The 15,251-nt window shown below is 46.2% G+C and overlaps 1 protein-coding gene across 4 annotated transcripts in view; it reads left to right on the top strand.

Moving 5' to 3' along the window:
• Positions 1-15,251, top strand: part of Jade1 (jade family PHD finger 1) — a 54,999-nt gene that overhangs the window by 35,022 nt on the left and 4,726 nt on the right. For all 4 annotated transcript variants that reach the window (XM_038347202.2, XM_038347201.2, XM_038347203.2 and 1 more), the window contains exons 7-10: positions 2,657-2,824; positions 3,890-4,006; positions 7,235-7,756; positions 12,858-12,975. In XM_038347202.2, coding sequence (XP_038203130.1) covers positions 2,657-2,824; positions 3,890-4,006; positions 7,235-7,756; positions 12,858-12,975 — 925 coding nt within the window. The remainder of the gene's footprint in view (positions 1-2,656; positions 2,825-3,889; positions 4,007-7,234; positions 7,757-12,857; positions 12,976-15,251) is intronic.

Here is a 15,251-nt window from a genome sequence, read left to right as displayed (position 1 = left end):
AAACTGAACCTGGGTCCTCCACGTGAGCAGCCAGTGCTGCTGACTGCTAAGCCATCTAACTACAAGAGCCCCTCTCCTTGAGCTTTATTTCAAGATGGCAGTAGAATATGGCTGCTTGTTATTGTCTTTCCCTCCAGTGAGGGTGGGCACTGAATAGTTTAAAAAGCTTGTTCACAGATTTAGGGCCTCTTACCTCTCATTTAACTTAAGAGACTTATTATTATTAATTTATTTTTTTAATGCTTGTATTTATTCCCTAAGGCTGGGGTTATAAGTTGTGAGCTGCTGCGATCCAAATTTGGGTTGTCTGGAAGAGCAGCAAGTGTTATAACCACTGGTCTCTCTGTCAAATTCCTTATTTAACTTTTACTACAATAATGAAGTGATTGTGGATTTGTGTGGGGCCATGTGCACCATGCACTTCGGTGATTTAGAAAGCTGTCCTCAAGTCCTTTTCTTTGAGGCCATCGGTGACACTGAAATTTAAAACAAACTTAGAAGAAGTGGAAGAGTTGCTTGAGTGACCTCTGAACTTTGCCTTACATTATCGTTCTTTGAAATTGCCCTGGCTGGTCCAAAGCTCGGTGTATAGACGGGTATAGCCTCAGACTGAGACAGTTCTGCCTCTGCCTCATGCGTGCTGAGACTGCACATGCCCCGCCCATACCCTGGAGATCCTCATCACCCTCTCTGTAATTTGCCTCACCAAGGACTTCACCAGCTGTGGCCTGGCCTCAGCTCGTCTTCACAGGAGTCTTGAGACCGTCATGTTTGCTCTGGTCCATGTTGTATCTCTGGACTTTGAAATGATCCAGAAGTGTCCCTGGCCTTTGGAGTCCCTGTGATGGCGGTATGTTAGATGGGAGGCCTGTGACCCCACTGTGGCTAGTACTTCTCGTTTACCTGAGCGACTTTGCAGTCTTCCGGCATTTGCTCTATTACAAGGTTTCTGCCCGGAATCTGGTTGTGCTCTGTGCTTTAGAAGTGTAAGCTGACATCAGGGCTGCCTGCCAGCGCCTTAGCACGTAGGTGGCAGTCAGTTGGCCCTGGTACTCGCGCTTCGGTCTCTTCTCTCTTGACACACTTAATGCTCACTTCATTTTTCTTTTGGTGAAATCCTCCATGACTTGTCTTGAAGGCATACTTAATTAGTACACATTTGCCTTTCCAGGAAGTGAAATTTTCTCTTCAAAGGCAACTCTAGAATGTCTGATGCAGAACCTTAGTGTTTGAAGCCTTCATAGACTGTCTAGGTCTGCTTACAAAATCTCTTTTTCCAGTAGACTGTTGACAGCGGCTTGTTCATGGCCAGCGCTGTGGAGTTAGTGTTCCTTTGCTGTGCTCAGCTCTTCCCTGTGGTTTCCTGTCTTGTGTCCTGGGCATTCAGATTTCATGGCGGTTGTGCTTTCTGTGTCTGGAGAAATAGAGCCTGTCCCTGTCACTGGACTTCCTGACTTCCAGGTCACTTGAGGATGAAGTCGGGAACAGTCTGCGCTGTAAGGGCTCTGACTGCTCCTAGTACCGCTGTGCTTTTGTTTCTTCGCTCTGCTTGTTGACACATTTGCTTTTTCTCTCTTCAAACCAGCATAATGACTTCAGTTGTAAGAGCCTTGATTTCTGCAGTTTGTGCTGTCTTGTCTAATTTTGCCAATTTGTGCAAAACAGACTTTGTTTTAAACATCAGCGAGAGAAACCAAATTCTCATTTTTAAGTGTCTTGTTTGCTCACGTGGCCAGTGTTGGTGGAGTGTGTCTAGCTTGGGCAGCAAAGTTCCTCAGGTGGTTTCCCATGCACTCACACCTCAGCAGTCTCGCGAGAGTCGTGGGGGCTTGGTCGTCCTCTCTCCATCCCCCATTGTGCCATCATCAAGGTGGAAAGTTCTCATGTAGTCTCTCAGTCTCGCAGCCAGGCTGGAGCACACTGCTCAGTGGTTGGAGACTTCCTGTGGATGAGTCTCTCTGTACCACTGGTTACGCTAGAATTTTCCCTTCTCAAGCTTTTGGGACTCCCTGTGCTCAGTAAGCGTGCAGTTTGTCTTTGGAGCTTAGGCACATGGGTGCTGGGAGGAGGACTGGCATTTTCCTCAGGGGCTAGGATCAGAGTTAGCATGTCTATTTTGGTGATGGTTCTGTGGAAATCTATCTAGGTGTTTTTTTTTTTTTTTTTTTTGGTTTTTCGAGACAGAGTTTCTCTGTGGCTTTTTTTTTTTTTTTTGGAACCTGTCCTGGAACTAGCTCTTATAGACCAGGCTGGCCTCGAACTCACAGAGATCCGTCTGCCTCTGCCTCCCGAGTGCTGGGATTAAAGGCGTGCACCACCACCGCCCGGCTAGGTGGTTTTTAAATTAATTAGTAGGGAGACCCCCTCAGTCATACGAACATTGACTGCTCTTCAGAGAACAAGGGTTTAATTCCTAGAACCCACTCTAACAGCTTATAACTGGCTATAACTCTAGTTCCAGGGATCCAATACCCTCTTCTGGCCTCTGTGGGCACTCACTGCAAAAATGGGGTGTACAGGCATGCATATATATATATATATATATATATATATATGCGCAGAAGCTACATAAACAGTAAGTAAATAGACAAAAAGCAAATAGGAAACGTAAGTCTTCTCTCTTTTCCTTCCTTGGCGATGTGCTGCGGCCTTACAGGCTTGCTACGGAATCCTCAAGGTGCCAGAGGGCAGTTGGCTGTGCCGGACATGTGCCCTGGGGGTTCAGCCAAAATGTTTGCTATGTCCCAAGAAGGGTGGAGCTATGAAACCCACACGCAGTGGAACCAAGTGGGTCCACGTCAGCTGTGCCCTGTGGATCCCTGAGGTAAGTCTGCTCCTCGATAGCATCTTGGTGGACATGGTCCTGGTTTTCAGCTGGGACTGGGCAGGTGGGTGGGAGTGGCTCATTGACAGTGGTCGAGCTGCTGGATCCCACACACCCCTGTCCCTAGACTGCTCTTGAGCATGGCTACTTACTTCATCATCATAATCGGGTCTGTAGAAGGCAGCCTAGAGGCAGCAGTGGCTTGGGCTACAGGTTGGTGGTGTCCACAAAGTCACCCCACCGGTGATTTTTTTTGTGGGGGGAACCCTCACATGGTTGACACCACTCACAGGGCCAGGCCTGGCACTGTTACGGCTATGTCCTGAGGGTGGCCATGTTACTGTCAGTCAGTCTTTGACAAACTCCATGTGCAGTACCATGGTGCTCTTGGTCACATGTCTGTGAGTTTTATTTAAATTCTTACTCAACCTCAACCTTGTTAATTTCAGATCTGGTCTAATTTATTTCCAGTCCCAGACCTTAACAAATTTAATTTGCATGGCTTGTGATGAGAATATCATTTGTGATTCAAATTCCAGTATTTTTGGTATGTGATTTGGGGTGTGTGTGTGTGTATGTGATTTGGGGTGTGTGTGTGTGTGTGTGTGTGTGTATGTGTGTTTCCATCCAGAGGGAAACTGCCTGGATTGAGTTTTCATTGGTTTGGTATTAACCAGTTTGCGGTTCAATGGTCCAGGCTGAACTGGGGTGACAATACCATGTTTAGCTTGTTAGATTTTTACTTTTACTGTAGTTACATGTTCTGATGGAATATGGTTAAGTATAGTCCATTCATTTGCTCACTCCATGGTTTAAGTATATTTACGATGGGGATTTTTAGTCGTGACAAATGCTTGTCAGTCTAGAGATGTGGTCCACTGTGTCATAAGAAGACAGGTGTCTGCCTCAGACACTGGGAAGCAGTGGGAACGCCTAGATGGGTTTTTATAGACTGGGATGCTGTGTCAGAGGAGGCTGAGCTCTCCTCTAGCTCGGAGCTGAGCCCTCACTTCTGGGTTAGGATTCTGAACCGTGCAGACCCATCTTGCTGTTTTGGCTCTCTAGGTAAGCATTGGCAGCCCTGAGAAGATGGAGCCCATCACAAAGGTGTCTCACATCCCCAGCAGTCGGTGGGCACTCGTGTGCAGCCTCTGCAATGAGAAGTTTGGGGCTTCCATACAGGTAACAGCTCAGTAAGAGTGGCTTTGTTTTCCTCCAGTGTGAGGTAGGGAGCGGGATGGGGGTGGGGTGGGGTTTGCATTGCATCCGTTGGTTAGGAGAGGGGAGCTTTTGGGAGCTTTTCTGGGAACCCACTGGGACGCAGTTCCACTTTGCCTGCCCCAAGCCTAGTGTCCACTTCTTTCCACAATTTTAAATTTTTTCACAGTTCCTGGTAAGAGCCTGAGTCTTAGATAATCCTTGGCTGTGGCACTTGAGAGTTGCCTGCCTTCCTACTTTAGTCCCGTTACATCACTCAGACCCAGAAGGCCTTTGCACTGCCTCCTGGGAATGCCAGTAGCTGAGGTGTTGGGCAGGCCGATGCTTCTGCACTGAGAGAAACGAGCCCTGGAACACTGGCTGGGTGGACGGCAGGAGCAAGCTACTGCCCTGGGTGCTCTTTGTCTGAAATGTTACTTGATCTGAATACAGTCTGGACTACTGAGAGCCATGTAAAAATGCTGATGGCATTGGCATGTTCAGGTACAGGTAAGTGCAGAAAGTTATGAGGCTGGTAGAACTCAGGAGAAAATGGTATCTGTGCTGTGTGTGTCTTCATATTGTCTGAAACTGAGTAATTGATTTCTGGGACTTGTTTATATCTAGTCAGGTAGGATTTGAGGCCTGGAATGCTGTGTGTGGCTGGGGTTTTACAGGTGAAGGCTGACTCTTCCTTTGGGATGGACCCAGAATATGCCTTATATTTTCCTCTGTCTGTCTGTCTGTCTGTCTGTCTGTCTGTCTGTCTGTCTGTCTCTGTCTCTCTCCTAATCTCTTAATCTGGGGGGAGGGGTTGTGTGGGTAGAAACACTGTTTGGGCAGCTTCTTTCAATGCCGAGCATACCGGGCACAGACATGAACTTGACAAGTGTGGTTCTGGCTTTAAACAAATTACTTCATCTGACAGAATATGTTATATTTTGACCGATCAGTCATTATCTGAGCAAGGTACCCAAACCACCGATTGGTGGTTTTATATTCTTAACCTTTTTTTTTTTTTTTTGCGTGGAAAGGTTGTTTATTAGGGAAGGGGGTGTTCCACAGTGGGGTGAAGAGACAGGAGGGGGGCAAGGAAGAGAGAGAGAGAGATAGAGAGAGGGGGGAAGCAGAGAAGTGGGGAGAGAGGCAGAAGCGAAGCTGCCTCTTCGAGAGGAACAAGCCCAAAGTGGTTTTGCTTTTCACTATTACTGTTTCTGCTGGTATTCAGACATCTAAAAACAGTAATAGGAATATCAGGACCGGCATAGGGCACCTGAGGAGATTTGGCTTTGGGATCTTAAAGTTGTGGGTGGTATTATTATTATTATTATTATTATTATTATTATATTTTTATTTTTTTGTATATCAGTAGAATCTATTGCAAAGTAAAATGATAAATGCCTCTGACCGAGATTTGGGTTGGGCAAAAAGAATAGAGGAAAGGTCAAAAAGGATTTGAATGTTTGTACAGGTGTGTGACACACACACACACACGCACACACACATGCTTGCTTGTGGCAGACCAGGGAAATGGCTGTCCCCATGTCCGTGTTAGCTGCTCTTCTGACACATCACGTGAGGCAGATGGGAGCCCTGTTTCCAGAAGAGACGATAGAATGACTTTCCCATTGCCGTTGATCCCCTTTCCCAGAGCATTGATCTGAAGAATGGGCCAAGGAAGGCTGATGACTTTTCATATCTTCACAAAACAGATTTTTATTAAAAGAATTCCTCTCCAAAATGTCTGCAGCTGGGAAGACTCTGGTTTATGTTTCTGTAACATCTGTTTGCTGAGTCAACCTGAATAGGAAACCCCAGAGGAAGGCCATTTGGCATCTTTTCAAAGTCCTGTGTAAATATTCTTCTGCAGCTCATTTCTCTTTAAGGTTAGAATGCCTGGGTTAAGTGTAGTTTAAGCCAAACACAGATTGTGTCTCCGTCATCTGTTCCCACTTGGCTTCATGCTGCTGGGGAAGTAGTGTCTTTTCACGATAGTGGCCAGGTGTGTCTGTGTGTGTTCTGCCACCAGAGCTGCTTTCACACGTTTCTTGTAATTAAGGTTATTTATAAAGGTACAGCCTAATCTTGGTGCGTATATTTTAGGTGATTGGAAGTGGGGGCGGTGAAGGGGCTGGATTTTTATAGTAAAGGATTAGATTGTGGCTGGCACTGAGTTGTATCTTAAACACTGAAATGATGTGGGGGAGATCCAGCTCCAGTCTCTGCTCTCTGTGGTTATGGGATGCAGGGTCTGTTGAATGAGTTTAATTAAGCTTTTCAGCTGTCCCAGAGCACAAGATTCTTGGTTGTCTGTGCAGCCCTGGCATGCCCCAGGGATCCCTTGGCCTCACACAATACAGTTGCTTTTAAGGGACTGGCTTCAGCCTCCGAGAGGTACCTCTTTCTAGGGATTTGCTCAGTGAGATCAGACGGGTGAAGTTAATCACTTTTCTCCTGCTGGCCAGAGGCTTGTGTCTGGATCAAAGGCACTAAATTGTAGCCCTGTGCAGGCGGGGAGGAAGCAGGGTGCTCCCTGCATCTTGATGAGGCCTGACCGCTGTGGCTGTGCTGACTTCCCTGGGACCTACAGGAAGGAAGCTTCTGATGCAGTGGTTGGTTCTATACTAACAGGGCGACCTTTCTCCATCCTTCCTGAGCCGGGTTCTTGTCTGGTATTCTGCCGTCCTTTGCTGTGATCCTGGATGCTGCTTCCAGGAAGTCTGTTTGCACTTACCTGCCCGAGTTGGGACTTTTTCCAGATAGGGGCTGCACTGGGGACTCAGCCTTTTAAAACTGACCAGGAATGTGTGTGCTAAGGAGATTCCTGGTCACATTTTTTTTTAAAAACTATGTGAGCTTAAGTCTTTGAGAACTAGATTAGTGCCTCAGACTTTACTCTGTACACAGAACACATGTCTTTTGAGGGCTGTGCCACTGTCACCTCCAGGGCCCAGTTGTTCACCATCCTTTCCCACCCCCACCCCCACCCCCGCCCCGAGATTTTAGTGCCGTGACTGTCTGGAGCAAGCTGTGGTTTGGGCTATCAGAGTTTTACCTGCATTGTTCCTGACATCCTTGCCTTCTCTTCCCTGTTGATTCTTGTCAAGCTTTCCTGTCACAGTGAGTGTGCTTTGTCGTCACGTGGGGTGGTCAGCACTAGGGACTCTTGTTGCTGCTGCTTCCTCACGGTGTCTGTCTGTGTAATCTTTGCAGTGCTCTGTGAAGAACTGCCGCACCGCCTTCCATGTGACCTGTGCTTTTGACCGCGGCCTCGAGATGAAGACCATTTTGGCAGAGAATGATGAAGTCAAATTCAAGTCCTATTGCCCGAAGCACAGCTCACACAGGAAACCCGAGGAGAACCTGGGTGAGGGGGCTGCACAGGAGAACGGGGCCCCCGAGTGTTCCCCTGGGAGCCCGCTGGAGCCCTTTGCCAGTCTGGAGCAGAACAGAGAGGAGGCCCACCGGGTGAGTGTTCGCAAGCAGAAGCTGCAGCAGCTGGAGGATGAGTTCTACACCTTCGTCAACCTGCTGGATGTGGCCAGGGCCCTGCGACTGCCCGAGGAAGTAGTGGATTTCCTGTACCAGTACTGGAAGTTGAAGAGGAAGGTCAACTTCAACAAGCCCCTCATCACCCCAAAGAAAGATGAAGAGGACAATCTAGCCAAGCGGGAGCAGGATGTCTTGTTTAGGAGGCTGCAGCTGTTCACGCACCTGCGGCAGGACCTGGAGAGGGTAATGATTGACACTGACACCTTATAATGACCTAGAGAAGACGATGTAAAGAGGCGAGCACTTGCCCAGAGCGAGATGATAGCCAGTCATTACTCTCAGATTCTTGTACACACTACAGCATGAGGTCGTGTTGGTTAAACATATTTATGGGCTGGTAAACTCACTGCAGTGTGCAAGACTGCCAGTGTGGGAGCTGCTTTGTGATTATTTTTCTTTACATACTTTTCCATTAATCTTTACTGTTCTGCAAGATCAGATGGGGCATACCTCCACCCACCCCCCCCCCCCCCCCGCCCCGCTCCCCTGTCATTTGTAGAGCTGGAGGGAATTGAGCACCAGGAACACGACCGAAGGGTTGACTCAGCATTGTTTACAGCCTGATTTTGAGAACTGGGATGTATCTGACTTATAGGGAAGGGGTCAGCAGTAGGGCAATTTCTTGTTCAACCTGGGGAGACATTTCCTAAGGACCCATGAAGGGCTCATCAGATAGAGCTAAGCACTGCCTCCCACTGGCCCATCTTCTTGTAGGCTAATTCACAGGGGCATTCCCAGCTCTGTTGCGGAGCAGAGCAGGCTCTGGGTGCTCATGTGTGTGCACGGACTTCTACACACACCTGCTACAGAAGACACTCTTGGCAGTGAGGTGCTAAGTCATCACAGAGGTTGTGTACATAGTGTGTGTGCTTGTGCGTGTGTGCATCCCTGTCGGGGTGATGTCTGTACGTGTGGATGTGATTCCTGGTGCACAGGGGCATTGGGTCTGTTTGTGAAGTCCTTAGCGGTCTCAGTACATACATACTACATGCTTATACACAGACATACGTGTTTATCTCACTACCGGGTTGCCGATTACTGGCTGTTGGCTGCCTGGAGCCTCAGCTGCTGGCACTTCCCCCAGCTGTTTGCTGCTTGGTGCCTCCCCCACTCTCCATTACCTCTGGAGTCCCAGTTTGGACCTCTCTTCCTGCTGCAGGAATAATTAGGAGTGGACTGTCCTCCCCAGGGTCTCCAGCTCCCTTAGGTAGTTTTGACTGAGGCTTACTAATTGGAGATGTGTCTTCAGCACCTCTTGCACCTACTCCCCTGACTGCTAGCTACCTATTAAATTCATTAGTGTGGCAGAGATGGGAGGCAGGTTTTCTGGCCTGAAGCAGCCTGTGCGGAAAGGCACCCAAGTGGCCTGAAACAGTTAACGCATATCTCCCTCAAGCCCCTCATTTATTAGAGAGGAGTGATTCATCACCGGCTCGGCAAGAGACTCTGACTCATAGATGGTTTGAAACGAGAGTGTAGGCAGGGCAAGGAGAGACTGCAGATGTACTTAGCCATAAGGATGAGTTCTCACAGAGGCCTGCACCCCCTTGTTAGAGATGGGGTAGTCGTGAAAGTAGTTTTAAGTGCTCATTAGAGGCCCTTTTAGTACACCGTCCAATACTGGCTTCTTGTGATGTCCCTTTCTAGACCTTGTTAGGATTCTGGGTATGGTGGCTGATGTTAGGCTAAGGGGAGGCAGGAGCAGGTCGGTGAGGCTCCCATATGCCCCCTGGTGGTTAGTGCAAAGAACCACATCCATTTGTGGTATGTTACTGAGAGGGGTTCAGGGTCACTGGGTATTTTTTGAGAAACTACCGTCCTCACCCAACAACTGCTGTAATTGGGGTGCACGGAGCCAGGTAGTCTTTGGGAGTGAAAGACGAGATGTTTTCATGTTTTACCTGTGTTTGTTTCACAATCACCACAGAATAAAAGTGTAGAAAATTATTGTGGTGTACTAACTCTTTTTCTGTATTTAAGTTACTGAGATTAACATACACTTATAATTAAATTCTAAACTTTTTTTGGAGTCGTCATTTTGCTTTTAAGTAGAATAATGCCTATGATGTATAGGGGAATAAATCAGGATTTGTGCGCTCGCGTGTGTGTATGTGTGTGTGGGTGGCATTACTTAACATTTATTATTAAAAAGTCTAAAGTTTTAATGAATTCAGTGTCAGTTTAAAAGGGTTTATTTATAATGAAAAGTTATGTTTTCCTCATCTGCGATGAGGGCTGTCTCAAAATGCTGAAGTCTGTGCCAGGCCCTGGAGAGTCATGTAGTGCTTTGCAATTTAAACAAGTATATCAGGCCAAGGGCTCATCAGGGCAGGCATGACAAAAGAAAAAATCCAACGTTACAGTGAACTGGTTTTCTTAGTAAGTTAGTGATCTGCCTATTTAGGCAATAACAGTACACGCCTGGCACACGAGAACCAGTTAACACATGTGACTGGAATCGAGGCATGTGGTCATCCCAGAACAAGTGAGTAGCATGCATTAGAAATGCAGCTGATTCAGTGATCATGTTAATTGCTCTTTCTGGCAAATAAACACCTCGGGGGGCCTTGCCACACCTGGGTACCAGTTCTAGACCAGAAAGTTAAGATGACAGGAATGGATATCAGGAGGCACTGAAAAGAGAAAAGATGGTTGGTGATGTGACAAGTGGCACTTCACGTTCCCAAGGCTGCCACCTCACTCTTAGAGGACTCCTGACCATCTAATTAGGAGATATATTGCCTCTCTCTAAGAAGAGGCAATCAATGTTAGCTCAGAAATTGCGTGCTAGTTCAGATAAAGACATCCTTCCGCTGTACTCTGTGTAGTTGTATGGAAAGGTGTCGAGTCCTGGGGAACAGTCCTATACATTTGTCACTTAGTGGAACGGAACTTTCGAAAACACAACTGAGGCCACAATTGTCTGCTGAACAAAATACATATAAGGCATTGGTGTGGCAAGCAGAAAACCCTCTGCAGCTGCTCCTGGCTGTTAGGCTGGTAGTTCTCAGGATGCAGTCCCTGATGCAATAGTAACATTCTGGAAACTTAAAGTACAAACTTGAATCAGGTATCACCAGCTTTGTTGGTGACTTGCTCTAAGAGGAAAGTGTGACTTGGATTTAGCCTGGCTTCAGGGGACGTGATGTGATGGGATTTGGGTTTCTGCTGCTGGCAGCTTAGGGTAGGTGAATTGGGGAAACTTGGTTGAGTCGTATCAGTCAAGTTCTCTAGGAAAATGACTAGATTCCTGCCAAGAATTTATTTATTTTTTTTGGGGGGGGGTCTACTTTGGAGCTCAGCTCTCCAGTGGTCAGCCAGAGCTGGATCAATCAGGCCTTACCAATCCCAGCTGGAAAACATGGCCTTTTTGCTTTGTGGGTTTATGTAGAAGCTCTTCATCTGAGATCACTGGAAATAAAGATTTTCTCAATTTGAGGCCATGGTAAAATCTTTCCTGGCATACAAGCCACCAAAGATGAGATCCCTTGACTTTTCATGGGTCAAGTTTGAGATGTATCTGCTATCTCTCTGAGGTGAATATGAGCGTAAACTACAATGCCCATTTCATATTTCCAAAAATCAGAATCTTTATGTTAAAGCCGCCTTATGTGTACTGTCCAAAGTTTTGAATTTGAGATGAGGATTTAGGTTTGATTCTTTTTGAGCTTCCACTCATAATCTCATTTGGGTGGAATACTACTTATCAAAGAGAATGAATATTCTTTTAGTCATTTCTAGCCCCACGTTGGTTAAGTTTTCTCTAAAGAACACTTTATTTCCTTGCTGGATTTGTGGCTGTCAGAGTTTGCTAGGCCCAATGACATTAAGACAAGGAGAGTGATTTCCTTTTAAATTCTTTAATCAGAGGCTATTTTTAACAGCATTAATAATGTAAATGATGAATGTAGGAATAGAGAGAGACCCTGATAGTGAATCAGTCAGGGTCAGCAGAGCCTGCTAGTGTTTCCCTTCCTGTCTCATGTCCTCGTGTAAACTGGACTGCCTTGAACATAGCTGGGATTGGGGGGATTTAGAAAGGTCTGAAAACCACCCTGGTGCCTTCATAACCAGTGTGCAAAATGGCATGGCTTGTATCAGAGAAGCAGCCATTGACCTTTAAACTTGCACTAGTTTTTACACAAAGAGACTGCTCAAAAGGAGGACATATGTTCAGGGTGCCATTGATGACAGGAACATGCAGTTATTTTTTACTACTGCCGCTGCCTCTGAGGTTGTTGAGGTTTTATGGGCATCTTTCTGAAGAAAGGTTCCACTGTTCATGGCCTGCAGCAGACATTTTGTCTCCAGGCCCATGCTTTCTAGTCACTTTTTTTAATTTCTATTTTTGGAGACGGGGTTTCTCTTTGTAGCCTTGGCTGTCCTGGAACCAGCTCTGTAGACCAGGCTGGCCTTGAACTCACAGAGGCCCGCCTGCCTCTGCTTCCTGAGTGTTGGGATTAAAGGTGTGTACCACCACCAGGCCAGTCTAGTTACTTTTACCAGGAGACGTTAGGACCAAAGGGTCAGTGGGGTTTAGTGACTTTATTCTTTCATTTTGTACTTAGTGATGACAGGTGGCTTTAAGAGTAGGCAATATTGATTATGGAAGATTACTGACCACAAACTAGTGAATGTGTACATCATCTGAAGCAGTCTTATATATGAGTGGGGAATCTCAGCACTTGGTCTTTCAGTTACAAATGAACTAGAATGAGGTTAGTAGCAGTTTTAAATGATGATCCACAGATTCATAGGTTGGCTGGGGACACTGGGATAGTATTAGCACACCTCCTTGGAATACACTGCACTGCTGGGCTGGCTTTGTAAAGTTGTATCCAGTGGACCAAGCAGCTCATTTGCTCTGCCATAGAACCTTGTGCAGGTGTTCTTATGCCATTGGCCTGGAAGATGCTTGATAAAAGTGCACAGGGAGGTTGCTTCTGGACTCTCCATCCACTGACAGTAAGATTGCTGGGATGACACTGTTGGATGGTAAGCAGAACTCTCGGGCACAAGGCAGCAAGTCCTCTACACCGTAGACTGGAGGGGAGGGGTGGGACTCTGCTGCTCCCCCAGTGCCACTCCGTGGCTGCTGCAGACACTGAAGGAGTAGACAAACAGACTCCTTCTAGTGGTAGGGTCAAATGCTTAAAGCACATTTGGATTTCAAATGTCTGTCAAGGCCGGAGGAGGCCAGCATGTCTGAGGTAAAGGGAATCTGAAAGCACTGAAGTATCCGTACTGCACTGCTCACTCAGAATCTTTATTCTCTGCATTCTAGGTTCGGAACCTCACTTACATGGTGACCCGCAGGGAAAAGATTAAACGATCTGTGTGCAAAGTCCAGGAACAGATTTTCAGTCTTTACACTAAGCTCTTGGAGCAAGAAAGAGTTTCAGGTATGCATTAAGCCCTAGAAGGGCAAAATGTAGGGCAGGGGTTTGCAGCCTTAACACTGCTATTGAGGGAAAACAGTTGCTTTTTCATCTGTCCTGTAGAAAGTTTAAGTAGTACAGCTGTTCATATTTAAAGGGCATCTTTAAGTATTAAAGGCACTATGTTATAGGGAAAGAGCTGAATTTGGCCTTAAATAGGGTTTGAGACCTGTAGCAGCTCCCTGCTTGCCCGGATGGAAGCAAGCTGTAAACCCTACTTTTCTCTCCAATTTCTTTATATAAAGTGGGGATTCTATCTCAAGCTACCTCTTGTAAGTATCAGAAAATTACAACACAAGTGAGAGCACAGTTGAGGGCTCTTGATAAACCTGGGGCTAGCTACAAAGGGTCGACCTAACATGTAAATAGATGTAAGACTCCTTCCTCACCACTACACTCAAGCCTTAACATGTAGAGTGGACTTCGGAAGATATAGATAGAATTCCGATTGTGCTGGGCATTTATTCAGTGTCTTCTATTTACATTGCTCTGGCCAGCCGAAAAGGGTAAGAAATGTGGGGTGTATGCTTCCTCTACTGGAGAGAGTGTCAGTTACTTGAGACCATGTATAATGCTGGGCAGGTGTTTCACTCTGGGATTCATTTGTTATGGTGTAGAATCCTGACCTCTAAAGTGTGCTTTTAGCACCAGCATTGTATGGTGACCAGTCCCAAGAAGTAGGTAATGTATGAGTTTCATGGAGGAAGTCTGTCCTGGGAAGTAGTTCCACACAGTCCGGAGTTAGGGGCTGGTGGGCTTTGGGCTGGCCTTTGGTAGAGGTTGGGTGACTCCTTAGACTGACTGCCCTTTAAGTTACAGCGGCAGCATCCTTGATGATCAGTTGTGTTGATTCGCACTACCCATCCTGATGTTGTGGTCTTTCTCTAGATGATTATGACATACAAACAACATGTTGTTCAAAACTGTTGGCTTTGAATTAGATACATGTGACCAGAGATAACTTGGTTAGATGAGGGGAATTTTCAATAACATTCTTATGTTAACTTAGACGTGTTCTTACTATGACTTAAATATTTTCCAGAGGAACCAAGTACCAAATGTCTTTATTTTCTGGAACTTGAACTTTAGTTGCAAAACTGTACATGTTAAGTTTTTCAAAATACAGCTTCTTAGGTAAAAGCAGTGCAGTTTAAGGCCACCTTCTCTTCTTTCTTTATTGGAAGCTGGTGGTGCCTGGGATGGTAACTGTAGTGTATCATGCAGAGCTCTGCCAGCTTTTGGTACTTGCTGTGGAATTTGTTACCCATAAAGGATGATTTTCATGTGGCCCTTCTGAAAGGAGTCCTTTTTCATGGGTATCACAGGCAGCAGTTTGTACTTGGGTGAGTGAATGAAATTTAATTCTCCTCACAAGGTTAGGATGTATTTTGGGTTATAGAACTGTAAGGTAGATTGATCCCAGAATTCCTGCTGCTATGGAGCATGCCTGTAACCTAAGCCTACTAGGGGCTGAGGTAGGAGGAGTGGCAAAATTTCAAAGTCAGTCTGGACTACTTTATAGGTAAGCCCAGGCTACAGAATGAGACCATGCTTAAAGAAAAGAAAACAAAAACTCAGAAGTACAGAAAAGAGAAACTGATCTTAGCTTCCCTTCATTTTGAGTTGAGTGATGAGTGTGGTCATTGGAAACGACTTTGCTCTTCCATGGGATGTTATAGCAAATGCAGCTGAGGTTCTCTAGGGTGATTTTTCTTCCTCATTTCTAGATTCTGATGCTTAGAGTATCCTGGTGGTAAGACAGTTTGAAGGGAGAGGACCATGACTTAACGTGGCTGTAACTGTTGTGATTCTGGGAACAATGCGAGCATCTTTGGTGGAAATGATGCTTATGGGATGCCTATCATTAGATACTTTTCAGAGACATGGGCTCCAAGTCCAGTAGATAGAAATTACAGTTCAGACCACTTTGGACTGTTTCCTGCTAGGGTATTTCAGTAAAAACAGACAAAAACCCCACCACACACGTGGCTATCAAAAGATAGACTCCAGGGATTGTTTTCTGAGGAAGCAGGCATTTCCAAGCCAACAGCTTGTAAGAAGAACTTCAACTGTGTTGCTTGTGCCTCCATCTGATGGATAGTAAGTTTGTCTTGTGAGGGCTCCTGCGACCCTGGAGCTGAACTGTGTTCTCCCCGTGGTTCATACCGCGTAACAGGAGAACTGCGTTTTTGTAGCAGGTCTTGATACTCTTGCAGAAACATGGTCCTTAGGAATCAGCA

The sequence above is a fragment of the Arvicola amphibius genome, chromosome 11, assembly GCF_903992535.2.
Source record: "Arvicola amphibius chromosome 11, mArvAmp1.2, whole genome shotgun sequence".
NCBI lineage: Eukaryota > Metazoa > Chordata > Mammalia > Rodentia > Cricetidae > Arvicola > Arvicola amphibius.
This window is presented reverse-complemented; position numbering and strand designations above follow the sequence as displayed.